General features: G+C 44.0%; 1 protein-coding gene across 10 annotated transcripts in view; it reads right to left on the bottom strand.

Moving 5' to 3' along the window:
* LOC139565892 (DENN domain-containing protein 5B-like) overlaps positions 1 to 15,536 on the bottom strand; it is an 84,828-nt gene that overhangs the window by 35,774 nt on the left and 33,518 nt on the right. For 7 of the 10 annotated variants that reach the window (XM_071386520.1, XM_071386522.1, XM_071386524.1 and 4 more), the window contains exon 2: positions 6,528 to 6,587. The exons of the other annotated variants lie outside the window; for them this stretch is intronic. In XM_071386520.1, coding sequence (XP_071242621.1) covers positions 6,528 to 6,587 — 60 coding nt within the window. The remainder of the gene's footprint in view (positions 1 to 6,527; positions 6,588 to 15,536) is intronic. 10 annotated transcript variants of the gene reach the window in all.

Genomic DNA, 15,536 nt, shown 5'->3' with positions numbered 1-15,536 from the left:
CTTTCATTTGCTGTATTGGAATTGTTAATGTGTGAAAGTTAAATATTTCAACAACAAAAAAATTGAATTTCGCGCTCTGCCTTTTCAGTGGAATGTGGGAGGAGTTCCGCTAGCGGAACCCCGGAGCCAGACAGGTTAACAATTTCTGCTTGCTAGTTTTTGCTACCATGCGGGTTTTAGCTTGAGCCTGCTAAATGTTTCAATACGTTTCATTTTAAAACATGTACAGTTGAAGTCGGAAGTTTACATACACCTTAGCCAAATACAGTTAAACTCAGTTTTTCACAATTCATGACATTTAATCAGAGTAAAAATTCGCTGTCTTAGGTCAGTTAGGATCACCACTTTATTTTAAGAATGTGAAATGTCAGAATAATAGTAGAGAGAATTATTCATTTCAGATTTTATTTCTTTCATCACATTCCCAATGGGTCAGAAGTTTACATACACTCAATTAGTATTTGGAAGCATTGCCTTTAAATTCTTTAACTTGGGTCAAACGTTTCGGGTAGCCTTACACAAGCTTCCCACAATAAGTTGGGAGATTTTGGCCCATTCCTCCTGACAGAGCTGGTGTAACTGAGTCAGGTTTGTAGGCCTCCTTGCTCGCACATGCTTTTTCAGTTCTGCCCACACATCTATAGGATTGAGGTCAGGGCTTTGTGATGGCCACTCCAATACCTTGACTTTGTTGTCCTTAAGCCATTTTGCCACAACTTTGGAAGTATGCTTGGGGTCATTGTCCATTTCGAAGACCCATTTGCGACCAAGCTTTAACTTCCTGACTGATGTCTTGAGATGTTGCTTCAATATATCCACATCATTTTCCTGCCTCATGATGCCATCTATTTTGTGAAGTGCACCAGTCCCTCCTGCAGCAAAGCGACCCCCAAAACATGATGCATGCTTCACGGTTGGGATGGTGTTCTTCGGCTTGCAAGCCTCCCCCTTTTTCCTCCAAGCATAACGATAGTCATTATGGCCAAACAGTTCCATTTTTGTTTCATCAGACCAGAGGACATTTCTCTAAAAGTACGATCTTCGTCCCCATGTGCAGTTGCAAACCGTAGTCTGGCTTTTATTAATGGCAGTTTTGGAGCAGTGTTCTTTCAAGTTATGTCGATATAGGACTCGTTTTACTGTGTATATAGATACTTTTGTACCGGTTTCCTCCAGCATCTTCACATGGTCCTTTGCTGTTGTTCTGGGATTGATTTGCATTTTTCGCACCAAAGTACATTCATCTCTAGGAGACAAAACTTGTCTCCTTCCTGAGCGGTATGATGGCTGCGTGGTCCCATGGTGTTTATACGTGCGTACTATTGTTTGTACAGATGAACGTGGTACCTTCAGGCGTTTGGAAATTGCTCCCAAAGATGAACCAGATTTTTTTGCTGAGGTCTTGGCTGATTTATTTTGATTTTCCCATGATGTCGAGCAAAGAGGGACGGAGTTTGAAGGTTGGCCTTGAAATGCATCCACAGGTACACCTCCAATTGACTCAAATTATGTAAATTAGCCGATCAGAAGCTTCTTAAGCCATGACATAATTTTCTGGAATTTTCCAAGCTGTTTAAAGGCACAGTCAACTTAGTGTATGTAAACTTCTGACCCACTGGAATTGTGATACAGTGAATTATAAGTTAAATAATCTGTCTGTAAACAATTGTTGGAAAAATGACTTGTGTCATGCAAAGTACATGTCCTAACCAACTTTCCAAAACGATAGTTTGTTAACAAGAAATTTGTGGAGTGGTTGAAAAACAAGTTTTAATGACTCCAACCTAAGTGCATGTAAACTTCCGACTATAACTGTATCTTACAAAGCAGTTATTTAATCTAAGTGCTTAACTATTTATCTGTACATGGAATTGTATTCGTTTTTTTTACTCATCATGCCAAGGGCACTATCTGATGTGTGGAGACATTTCACTGCAGCTAATGTAGAAGGAAAAGCTGTGTACATTTGCAAATACTGTGCAAAATCATATGTGCAGAATGCAACAAAGATGCAGAATCATCTGGCCAAGTGCATAAAGTTCCCTCAGAGCTCACAACAAGCAACCTTCTTCGCCCAGCATACACCCCTCCAACCAGACATGCTTTATCTACTCATTTGCAGAGTTCAAGTAAGGTCAAGCAAATCATAGAGAAAGCAGACTGTATTGGAATCATCTCTGAAAGGTGGTTGAATGTTCGTGGGCAAGGAATAATTAATTAACTACATCATCTCCACCCCTCAACCACTTATTATACAATAGGACAGACACAAAGGACAACAGACACACTGGTCTCTACATTGCAGATGAGCTGAATGCAGTCATCAATAACCTTGGACCACAGAAGGTATTTGCACTGATGACAGACAATGCTGTGAACATGAAGGCTGCTTGGTCTAAAGTGGAATCCTGCCCTCATCACACCCATTGGCTGTGCTGCTCATGCATTGAATCTGCTCCTGAAGGACATCATGGGACTGAAAACAATGGATACACTCTACAAGAGAGCCAAGGAAATGGTTAGGTATGTGAAGGGTCATCAAATTATAGCAGCGATCTACCTCACCAAGCAAAGTGAGAAGAATAAGAGCACCACATTGAAGCTGCCCAGCAACACCCGTTGGGGTGGTGTTGTCATCATGTTTGACAGTATCCTGGAGGGGAAGGAGTTTCTCCAAGAAAAGGCCATATCACAATCTGCCGATATGGACACCCCAATCAAGAGGATCCTCCTGGATTATGTATTTTGGGAGAGAGTGGTAAGCAGCCTGAAACCAATAACAGTAGCCATTGTACGAATTGAGGGAGACAATACCACCCTGTCTGATGTTCAGACTCCGCTTGCAGCTGTAAGAGAAGAAATCTGTACTGCCCTGCCCACTTCACTGCTGCTCCAAGCAGAGGAAACTGCAGTTCTGAAATACATCAAAGAGCGTGAAGACTTCTGCCTGAAGCCCATACACGCCGCAGCGTACATGTTGGACCCCAAGTATGCTGGCAAGAGCATCCTGCCTGGTGCAGAGATCAACAAGGCTTATGGTGTCATCCCTACCATGTCTCAACACCTTGGCCTGGATGAGGGCAAGGTTCTTGGCAGTCTGGCGAAGTACACTTCCAAGCAAGGGCTTTGGGATGGAGATGCAATATGGCAGTCGTGCCAACATATCTCATCAGCCACCTGGTGGAAGGGACTTTGTGGATCTGAGGCGCTTTCCCCTGTTGCCTCAATCATCCTCCAAATCACACCAACATCAGCTGCATCAGAGCGGAAATGGGCCTTGTTTGGGAACACACACACACACACCAAAGCACACAACAGGCTGACCAATACAATGGTTGAAAAATTGGTGGCCATCCGGGCAAATTTTGGGCTTTTTGAGCCTGACAACGAGCCATCCTCAACAAGGCTGGAAAGGGACAGTGAAGATGAGGCCTTGTTTGCTGTTTTCTTTTAGTCTTTTTCCTCTTTAGTTCATTTTCTTGGTTGTTGGTGCATTTGGGGGTAGGGAATGGAATTAATAGAATATTTTTTTTTTCTTTCTTGGGGGAGGGGGTCTTGGAGGGTTCGGGTTCCTGTTTTTTGGGGCCTGGTGGGAGATCTGTCGAAGTGCCCTTGAGCAGGGCGTTTGACCCTGGATGCTTCGGTTTGTCGCTCTGAATGGGAGTCTGTTGGATGACTGGTGTGGTGTAGTCGCTTAGTGGCTTCACTGCCTGTATATTGTATTTTTCAGATATTAAATACATTAAAAAAAGATTAGGCCTCAGAGTCTGATGTTCAAGAGGTGGACATTGAGGAGGTCCAGGTAGAAGACATGGAAGCCTGAGAGGAAGACAACCAAAGCTTTAGCTTCTAGACTATAATTTTACCGATGTATGTTGAAAACGTTTTTGGGAGATGCGATGGATCATTGGGAATCATTCAATATTCCCTTTCTTTTGTTCAGTGAAATCATCCCATGTGAAGAGTCAACTCATTTAATTAAAGTTGAATTTGTAACTAAATTGTTTTGTTTTTTTTCTACTGGAAGGATTTAATCATTTGCAATTATGTCTACTTATGACAAGGTAAAAAGGTTTATGTTTCTGTCTCCATATGATATAGTAAATATATCCAATGCAAAAAACATCTACATTTAAATGGTATTAATATTAATTCACCTATATTCCCGTTAATTCCCACGGAGAGTTTCCACCTCTGAATATGCAACCCTACTACTGTGTGCCTTCTCTGTATCTTCCTAGCATGGAATCACATGACCTAGTTACAACAGACATTGTCTCTTTGTCAGAGTTAAATACCAAAACTAACCATGATCATGATTGTCCAACTATTGACTGTTGCTTCCAATGGAGAATTTAACTCTGTATACTAAGAAGTCTCAGAGTGGGCCATTAAATCTGAGTGCTAATCCAGGCACACTAGTTATTTAGCTGTGGGTAACCAGGTCTCCAATACTACAGCAACAACAGGAAGACCAACCCCCATTGATTTCAGATAAGTGAAAAGAACCGTTAGATGGGCCGGGGTCGTGTCGATCATGATGACCGTTTCCGCGCCTTTTGATGATGCGAGCGAGGTCAGAGGGTCGTGGAAGGATGAGGAGAACGGAGGGAGGAGCAGAGTGATCGTTTGTAACGTGACACAATGATTGTTTCATGGCGAATGCAACTATCTCAGATCAATGTAGTGTGTTTTGCAGAGATAGTAAGATGAATAGTCTATCACCATTAGTAAGAACGGTTGGAAGGTTACAGTGTTTCCAACACAAGATGTACATGTTGTTGATTTAGTTTGCTGTAGTAGTGGGACAATCTCACGGACAGTTACCATGGCAATCTCCTCCTATACTAGTAAACAACGAAATTACAGACACACACAGTTCGTCACCGGAGTGCGAGGGCTGGAAATGGTAGGAAATCAAACCTCTTTAGATCAAAAGAGCGTTAGGGTGAGGTTGCACGCACGCACAGTCCAAGGGTGAGATGTTGTGAGGATGATTGCAGGGCACAAACCAGCAGCAGGAGTCCGAGAGGTCAAACACAAGCAAGGGGGGAGCAGAAAGAACCAGTGGCAGGGAGCCAGCAGCAGGGGAGAAAGCTGGAAAAGTGGAGAGTGTGGGGGAGCAATGGGGCGAGATGGGGACACACAGCGAGGTTAATGTAAGGAGATGGAAGAGTAGAGATGTTAGACAAGCCTTAACCTGCACTGCTTTGATGGATATTCATGGCTGACGTGAGCTAGGGATTTGGTTAACGCTTTAGGCATTAGTGTGTGTGTGTGTGTGTGTGTGTGTGTGTGTGTGTGTGTGTGAAGAGATGAATAATGAAAATGGAAGTTGACATTTTGGCAGCGTTGGTAAACTCTACCACTCTGTCATGTAGAGACTAGAGAAAAGGTCACAGCTGGATAACCTCTGTCCTCTAGAGGGATGTGTGTGTGTGTGTGTGTGTGTGTGTGTGTGTGTGTGTGTGTGTGTGTGTGTGTGTGTGTGTGTGTGTGTGTGTGTGTGTGTGTGTGTGTGTGTGTGTGTGTGTGTGTGTGTGTTTCCAATTTCCAACACTAGACTGCAGATTTCCAGTGCTGAACAGACAGTCTGTGGCATGTAAACACAATGCCAAGACGTTCAGCTGCTGTTAAGCACTCTGCCCTCTTATATTGTCTCTGTATCTCTATTGCTCTGTCTCGAAACACAGACACACAATCCTGCCATCTCTTGCCTAGGTGCCTTGTGGGTTGCAGTGCCAGTGGGTTAGCTCTTGGTTTCAGTGCCTGTGTGGAGGTGCAGTGATCTGAGCTGGCAAGTGAAGGATGCCTAAACTCTCTTAAGGCCCTTAGCTGAGACAAACAGGAGTGGACAGGACAGAGCAAGCATAAGCCTTTTCCTCTGTAATGACTCTCTCTTACTCATCCTCTCCCTCCCTCTTACGCACTCTGTCTCTCAAAGTTAAACCAGGACACATATGTGAAATAAGAAAGAAAAAGAAAGAGAGAGCGCGAGAGAGCAAGAGAGAGAGACAGAGAGAGAGGTGGGGAGAAAGAGAGAGCGCGAGCGAGAGAGCGAGAGAGAGAAGAAAGCCAAACCTCCACTATCAAAAACAGTGAGTGAAGAAGAGAGAAATAGCCTGGTAAAATGCTTTCATTAGAGAAAGAGAAGGAGGATGAGGAGGATGAAGTTAAAAACAGCCCGCTTCAGAGGAGAGTGACTGATTTGGAACAACAAGCTCTGAGAACCTGACCCACATACAACGACTGGGGAAGGGTCGACCGGAAGAGAGAGAGATATTGAAAGATAGATACGAGAGAAGGGGGGGTGAAAGGGAGAAAGAGAGTGGACAATGGAGGCAAGGAAGATATGATGGACCCAATTAAATAGAGTGGTGGGGTGGAGGTCTACGTGTCAGTAAGGAAGGGTCTTAAAAAGGAGGAGGAGGGAGAGATGAAGGAAGAGAGGAGACACCATACAAGTTAGTATCTGAAGGGAGAGAGAGTTGTACACCTCTAGACGGGATACAGTTGGTGGAGTTTACCTGTGGCTGCTGTATCGGGGTCCTTGCCTTGGCGGTCAGCCTCTAGCCATTGGTACAAAGCTATGGTGGAGGCACATACAAAAAAGGGACAGAGGAAACAAACAAAAAACAGCCCATGTCAAACCAAACGCAAAAAAAGCACACAAAAGCTAAATGAATCAATGATTAAAGCATGATGAATGAGACAAGCATGAACATGAAACGTAGTCGGACACATCAAAACAGAACATGGCATTGTGGCAAAAAAACCTGGCAAGTCCCAATAGTCTCAAACAGCTTCCTTTCCTTCACGACCACTGATCAGACAACATTTGATAGGTATAAGCAATACATGATCAATCTATCCAGATCTTATATGTATCAGTGGTAGTGAAGGAGAAGAGATACGCTGGAGAGGCCGGTGAGTATTGGGGACAGAGAGAAAATGCATTAGCATGTTTCAGCGACTGTGACATAAGATGGCGCAGAGGGTGCAGTGGCTTATGGCTAGTTAGTGAGCAGCAGACTGGACCGTGTCTTTAGGATGACATTCCCTGGCATCATCAAAGCAGAAGCAGCCTGCACAAACCCCAGACCAGCAAACACCTTTAGTATCCATCAGCCCAATGCCTGCTGTGTAGCAGCACTCACAGCTTCAACCAAACACCACGATAAATTCTGTTTCCTGTATATTCCCTGAATAAATTCCAGTGATACACCGAGTGTACAAAACATCAAGAACAATCCATGACAGACTGACCAGGTGAAACCTATGATCCCTTATTGATGTCACTTGTTAAATCCACTTCCATCACTGTAGATGAAGGGGAGGAGACAGGTTAATGAAGGATTTTTAAGCCTCAATACAATTGTGACATGGATTGTGTATGTGTGCCATTCAGAGGGTGAATGGGCCAGACAAAATATTTAAGTGCCTTTGAACAGGGTATGGTAGTAGGTGCCAGGCGTATCGGTTTTGTGTCAAGAACGGCAACGCTGCTGGATTTCACGTTTTTTCATGGTCCACCACCTTAAGGACATCCAGTCAACTTGGACACAACTGTGGGAAAGATTGGAGTCAGCAGGGCCAGCATCCCTGTGGAACACTTTCGGGAACCTTGTAGAGTCCATGCCCCGACGAATTGAGGCTGTTCTGAGGGCAAAGGGGGGGACCAACTCAATATTAGGAAGGTGTTCCTGTTTGGTATACTCAGTGTGCATTCACTCCCACACCAGAAACGTCATCTTGAATCTCACACTATCAAACACTCGCTCACACAAACATGCCTAAATCATGCATGCACACTGCACAGCCCAGCCTCTCCTGTTCCGAGCCGAGTCATTGGTTTGTCGATTAAAGGCCCTAGCTAAGTCACTAAACCGCTCCCAGACGACTGACTGACTAAGCCACAGAGCTCTGACTGTCTCTCATGTCTAACCAGGTGAACGATCAGAGCAGAGCCACCAGTGTGTGTGTGTGTGTGTTGTGTGGTCTCTCACTTAAGGGATCTTCCCTGAAAACCGAGCTCTACAAACACACAAGCAGAGGAGACTGAAGGGTCATTATGGTGAGTATGACACAGCTTCTCGCTCTCTGCCAGACTTTTATTATAGCACAGCAATACAGCAGCATAATGCGTCCACTGGCTGGGTGGGGGGGGTGGGGGGATAGACAATGAGGTTAGCACTTTCTGAACCATACAGCAGCACAGGGCTCTGTCAAGTCATTACCATTACTCCAACCCTGACTCTGCAACACTCACATGGAGATCACACACACACACCCACACTACAGCATGTACGCATACAGGCAGGCACACACCAACCCAACACCTCTATATCTATGTTATATAATGCCATAGCACTCATCCTATTTGTAGGCTGCAAGCTCTCCCTTCCCTCTCCCCCTCTATGTCCTTGTCCTTCTCTGCTGCGGACACATTCTTTATCCCAGTCTCTATTTACGGAATAAACTGGCATGAATCTGCTTTGTAAACAGCTTCAAATCTGTTGTTTTGATATGTCTGTTGTAACTGAACTGGAAGATGGTTTATATTGAATGACCCTGATGAACTGGGATAAGAGAAGATAAGAGTCATAATGGGCACACAAACACACTGTGAGAAACACACACACACCCACCCACACACACACACAGCTGTCTGCACAACGTCCTGTGCAACACGTGAGGCCCAATGCCAACCCCTGCCTTATCTCGCAATCTATATCACTGCATCTCTCTCTCGCTCTCTCTGTCCAGGACAGTCTCTCCATTACAGATGCAGTGTGTAGACCAGTGGAGCTACAAGGCAGCTCTCTTATCTCCCTGTTCTCACGGCAATTCATCTTGCCAGCACCACACTGTCTGGTATTACCTGATACAGGGCTCATGCATGCACACTCACAGAAACATACACACACACAGATCCACACTCACAGAAATGTACACGCATACACAGAGCTCCACACTCACAGTAATGTACACACACACAGTAATGTACACACACACAGTAATGTACACACACACACACAGATCCACACTCACAGTAATGTACACACACAGAGATCCACACTCACAGTAATGGACTAGCTAACACAACATGCCATTGGAATACAGGAGTGATGGTTGTTGATAACAGGCCTCTGTACGCCTATGTAGATATTTCAAAAAATATCTGCCGTTTCCAGCTACAATAGTCATTTACAACATTAACAATGTCTACACTGTATTTCTGATCAATTGATGTTATTTTAAAAATGGATGAAAAAAAGTGCTTTTCTTTCAAAAACAAGGACATTTCTAAGTGATCCCAAACTTTTGAACGGTAGCGAACACACACAGAGATCCACACTCACAGAAACGTAAACACACATACAATGGCTTGCGAAAGTATTCACCCCCTTGCCATTTTTCCTATTTTGTTGCCTTACAACCTGGAATTAAAATGTATTTTTGGGGGGTTTGTATTATAAGATTTACACAACATGCCTACCACTTTCAAGATGTAAAATAATTTTTCTTGTGAAACAAACAAGAAATGACAAACTGAACTTGAGCGTGCATAACTACTCACCCCCCCCCAAAGTCAATACTTTGTAGAGCCACCTTTTGCAGCAATTACAGCTGCAAGTCTTTTGGGGTATGTCTCTATAAGCTTGGCACATCTAGCCACTGGGATTTTTGCGCATTCTTCAAGGCAAAACTGCTCCAGCTCCTTCAAGTTCGATGGGAAGTCATAAGGTAGGCCTAATTTAGGACGTTTCCATTGGATCAGAGCATGACATGTTTCCCTTCCACACTGAGTGGTTATCAAAAGAGGGAGAGTTGGAAAGATTTTTCAAATACATTGAGGAACTATTGTCATTCTCAATGGATGTAAAAGCAGACTTTGTTTGCTTGCTATTTTGATGTGAAGAAAACATTACTTTGAGAAGTTCCACAGCTCATTAGTGGTGGTGCGTTAAAATCAGAAAAAACGATCAGATCCTCAAATGGGCACATTTCTATGCGTACATTTGCGTGCAGGCCAGGTAGCCTATAGGCCTACTTCTATGCGTTCACATCCTTACTCAACATTGACAGGAGCGCTGCAAACACAAAGACAATGACTAAATTGTCAACTCGTAAATGGAATGAAATAAACAAAGTGTAGCAAATTTGCACTCTGCAAATAATGTGTCCACTCCGACATTGAGAACGGGAAGACTGCAATAATAATATTGAATGCATTAAAATAAATGATCATAATCAAACTAACAAACATTGTAGATTAGAAATGGTATGTAATTTAATACACATATTACTGGTGATATGTAATGGGGAAGTGATATACGCCAACAATCAAACGCAAACAATTCACACAATGAAGTTATGAAACAATGAATATGCACAAATTGGCAGGAGAGTGCATTCTGGAGAGAGAAGTGCATTGTGCATCTGGGCGCATGGTCATTCCAGACATCTGCATTGGCCATGCAGCATTTACAGTGATATGGCCTCAGCAGAAGTCAGGGCATTCATACTTCTTGCGCTTCGCAGAGCAGTGCAGACCTGTTGTGAAGGAAGTGTGTTTGTGTTCATACAGGATGTACCACCCCCTCCAACCGTCAACAAATCGTGTCAATGCGGAGCTATGCATAGCGCTCCGTATTGTTACACCATTTGGGAGGCGGATGGCGATGAGCTCCATTTGGCCTCTGGAGGCGCTGCATGTTTGGATCAAACATAAGTTGTCTTTTTCTAGGCCTCCGCAATGGATTAGTTCACTGAGATGGGCGCATATATATTTATTTATTTATTTGTTTGTTACTGCTCGACAAACAATCTCGGTCGACCAACAGCCTAACGACAAAACAATCGACCAGTCAACTAATCGGGATCAGCCCTAGTGTGTGCTATGTTGCTTTATAGCGATGCATCGTCCATGATTGTGTGAGGAGTTAGCCAAAGCGTGGTCCATACTCTCCAAGTGACTTTGCCTCCAACTGGTGGAAACACTCCTCTGCAGAGAGAATGAATGTAGTATTAAACCCTATTATTCAGCATCATTACGTCCAGGCCACCACCACTCAATACACAATTACAATGGCTGATGATATATACTGTATTGTTCCTTTTGTGCTTAAAGCTGATGTTGTATTGGTGCTTTACAGGATATTGTAGTCAGATCATTCAGTCCTACCATTGGAATGAGTTGGTCCGGTATATTGTATTAGTGTTTATGGCACCAATAATGAGTGGTATCATTTCAGACCAGTGTGTATTGATTTAGCCTTGGTTTTCATTGAGCCTGGTCTCCCAGTAGAATTCCATTAGGACCCTGCAACCCATTCCAGCCCGATGGCTAATCAGCTTAATACTGCTGCACATTGATCCTCATGCAATTTCAAATTACAATCACTCACGACTAGCTTTGTATTTGGGACAACAGATCAATTTTGTGTGTGTGCACGTTTCTGCAAGTGTGTATGCATGCGAGGGTGGATCTCTGTGTGTACGTTTCTGTGAGTGTGGATCTGTGTGTACAGTGCCTTGCAGAAGTATTCACCCCCTTTGCTATGAAGCCCCTAAATAAGATTGGGTGCAACCAATTACCTTTAGAAGTCACATAATTAGTTAAATAAAGTCCACCTGTGTGCAATCTAAGTGTCACATGATCTCAGGTGCACCAATACACCTGTTCTGAAAGGCCCCAGAGTCTGCAACACCACTAAGCAAGGGGCACCACCAAGCAAGCGGCACCATGAAGACCAAGGAGCTCTCCAAACAGGTCAGGGACAAAGTTGTGGATACGTACAGATCAGGGTTGGGTTATAATTTTTTTTATCAGAAACTTTGAACATCCCACGGAGCACCATTAATTCCATTATTAAGAAATGGAAAGAATTTGGCACCACAACATACCTGCCAAGAGAGGGCCGCCCACCAAAACTCATGGACCAGGCAAGGAGGGCATTAATCAGAGAGGCAACAAAGAGATCAAAGATAACCCTGAAGGAGCTGCAAAGCTCCACAGTGGAGATTGGAGTATCTGTCCATAGGACCACTTTAAGTCGTACACTCCACAGAGCTGGGCTTCACAGAAGAGTGCCCAGAAAAAAGCCATTGCTTAAAGAAAAAATAAGCAAACATGTTTGGTGTTCGCCAAAAGGCATGAGGGAGACTCCCGAAACATATGGAAGAAGGTACTCTGGCCAGATGAGACTAAAATTGAGCTTTTTGGTCATCAAGGAAAATGCTACGTGTGGCGCAAACCCAAAACCTCTCATCACCCCGAGAACGCCATCCCCACAGTGAAGCATGGTGGTGGCAGCATCATGCTGTGGGAATGTTTTTCATCGGCAGGGACTGGGGAAACTGGTCAGAATTGAAGGAATGATGGATGGCGCTAAATACAGGGAAATTCTTGAGGGAAACCTGTTTCAGTCTTGCAGAGATTTGAGACTGGGACGGAGGTTTACCTTCCAGCAGGACAATGACCCTAAGCATACTGCTAAAGCAACACAAGTGGTTTGAAGGTAAACATTTAAATGTCTTGGAATGGCCTTGTCAAAGCGCTCCTGTCAATGTTGAGTAAGGATGCGAACGCATAGAAGTAGGCCTATAGGCTACCTGGCCTGCGCGCAAATGTACGCATAGAAATGTGCCCATTTGAGGATCTGATCGTTTTTTTTGATTTTAACGCACCACCACTAATGAGCTGTGGAACTTCTCAAAGTAATGTTTTCTTCACATCAAAATAGCAAGCAAACAAAGTCTGCTTTTACATCCATTGAGAATGACAATAGTTCTTCAATGTATTTGAAAAATCTTTCCAACTCTCCCTCTTTTGATAACCACTCAGTGTGGAAGGGAAACATGTCATGCTCTGATCCAATGGAAACGTCCTAAATTAGGCCTACCTTATGACTTCTCATCAGTGCTTGACTTGGAATGAAATCGGTTCCGGTGCTCATTTTGATTGCTGGTACTGATAATATATAGGTGCAGGAGCTGGACAATACTTGTAACTAATATTCTATAGGAGGAACAGGAGCTCAAGCAGTAGAAAATTAGAGGTGCCGGTACTCAGCTCAGGTGAGCTCCTGCCCAAATCAAGCACTGCTTCTTATCCCTTGATCAAATAGCGTACAGGCTGGGCCCGAGTTAATAGTTGATGCAATGTTTGAAGTTCGTTGCAGGCAGGCCACATGTAGCGAATTCGATTTATAGGATATTTATTTTTATGAGGATATTTTCTACCTGCAGGCTGCAATGTTTTTATTTGTTGGCTTTAGGTAGACTATTTTTACATAGTTGGCAATGGCAATAGAAGTTACTATTTATTTAGGTTTGTATCATTTTCATTTAGATTTGGATAGAATTTTGACTAACCACATGACAATGATTGAGGTACGAAGACGTTATTATAAATTAAAATGAAACAGTTTCATGAAAATTTGCATATAAAAACCATAACTGGCATGCAGATCGGTAGAGATGGTAAGATAAATTGGCGTTCCACATGAGAAATGTTGCCGACTCCTCGTGTAGCCTATTTCCGGCAACTTCAGGAGAGTAATGGCAGGAGCAAGAGAATAGTTGGGTCAGGTTAAGGTTTTTTTCTTCTGGCTATCTAGATCTCTGGCGCCCTCAAGGTATTTGTCTTATTTCATCACAGAAGCTCAATGCATACAGTTGATTTTATTAAAAACACATAGGTTGTCTACATATATGGAAAAATACACGTTTAAAAAATGTCAACCAATCGATTGGTCAAAAGAACAGACGACTTTCAGTCGACCAAGATTTATTTTAGTCGGGACAGCCCTAGCACACACATCTGCACAAATACGCTGGCAGATACATTGTGTGTTTGTGTGTGTCCTGTTGCTTCACGTGAGAAGTGGAACCGTGACCACAGCTAACAGGATTAGACACAGCATGCAGATTAATACGGACTTCACATCAACTACATGTTTTCAAAGTTTAATTCCCTCTTTTAATTTTCCTCTTCAAAGTCAGAGGCAGGGGAGAGGCAGGGGAGCAGGGAGATCCCCCCCCCTCTCCCATAGTCCAGACAGTGTCTGGTTGCCTTGTGAACCCCTAGAATAGGGAAAGCAGTTAGCACCACCAGAGCAATCCCATTTAAAGTGAAGAACAGCAGCCTAGATAGACGGTAGAACACCAAGACTATATTACCTCTGAGGAACACCATCTCAGCACACCACCAAACTGGCTGCTCATTCCAAAACAGAAATTTCTATGAATTTTTTAACATTTTGTGTGTATAGTTCCTGTATCGCTAGATATTGCTACACTGTTGGACTAGAGACATAAGCATTTCGCTGCACCCGCGATAGCAAAACTGTGTATGCTACCAATAAACTGAGCCCTCTCTCTCATATCCCCCCTCTCATCAAATCTAATTGTATTAGTCACATGCGCCGAAAACAAGTGCCTTCTCAAAAAAATAAGAATAAGAGATAAAAGTAACAACTAATGAAAGAACAGCAGTAAAAATAACTATATACATGGGGGTGTTGGTACAGAGTCAATGTGCGGGGGCACCGGTTAGTTGAGGTAGTATGTACATGTAGGTAGAGTTAAATAAAGTGACTATGCATAGATGACAGAGAGTGTTGTGGACGCGGGTGGGGTGGGGTGGGGGGGGGGGGGGGGGCGGCAATGCAAGTAGTCTGGGTAGCCATTTGACAAAATGTTCAGGGGTCTTATGGCTTGGGGGTAGAAGCTGTTTAGATGCGTCTTGGACCTAGACGTGGCGCTCCGGTACCGCTTGCCATGTGGTAGCAGAAAGAACAGTCTATGACTAGGGTGGCTGGAGTCTGACAATTTTTAGGGTCATCCCCTGACACCGCCTGGTATAGAGGTCTTGGATGGCAGGAAGCTTGGCCCCAGTGATATATTGGGCCGTTCGCACTTTCCTCTGTAGTGCCTTGCGGTCGGAGGCCAAACAGTTGCCATACCAGGCAGTGATGCAACCAGTCAGGATGCTCTTGATGGTGCAGCTGTAGAACCTTTTGAGGATCTGAGGACCCATGACAAATCTTTTCAGTCTCTTGAGGGGGAATAGGTTTCGTTGTGCCCGCTTCACGACTGTCTTGGTGTGCATGGAGCATGTTAGTTTGTTGGTGATGTGGACACCAAGGAACTTGAAGCTCTCAACCTGCTCCACTGCAGCCCCGTCGATGAGAAATGGGGGCATGCTCGTTCCTCTTTTTCCTGTAGTCCACAATCATCTCCTTTGTCTTGATCACTTTGAGGGAGAGGTTGTTGTCCTGGCACCACACGGTCAGGTCTCTGACCTCCTCCCTATAGGCTGGCTCGATGTTGTCGGGGATCAGGCCTACCACTGTTGTGTCATCAGCAAATTTAATGATGGTGTTGGAGTTGTGCCTGGCAGTGCAGTCATGAGCGAACAAGGAGTATAGGAGGGGACTGAGCATGCACCCCTGAGGGGCCCGTGTTGAGGATCAGGATCCAGTTGCAGAGGGAGGTGTTTAGTCCCAGGTTACTTAGATTATTGATGA

The sequence above is a fragment of the Salvelinus alpinus genome, chromosome 37 (genome assembly GCF_045679555.1).
Source record: "Salvelinus alpinus chromosome 37, SLU_Salpinus.1, whole genome shotgun sequence".
In the NCBI taxonomy this organism is placed as follows: domain Eukaryota; kingdom Metazoa; phylum Chordata; class Actinopteri; order Salmoniformes; family Salmonidae; genus Salvelinus; species Salvelinus alpinus.
Note: the sequence above shows the minus strand (reverse complement) of the source record. Positions and strands in the feature narration are given on the sequence as shown.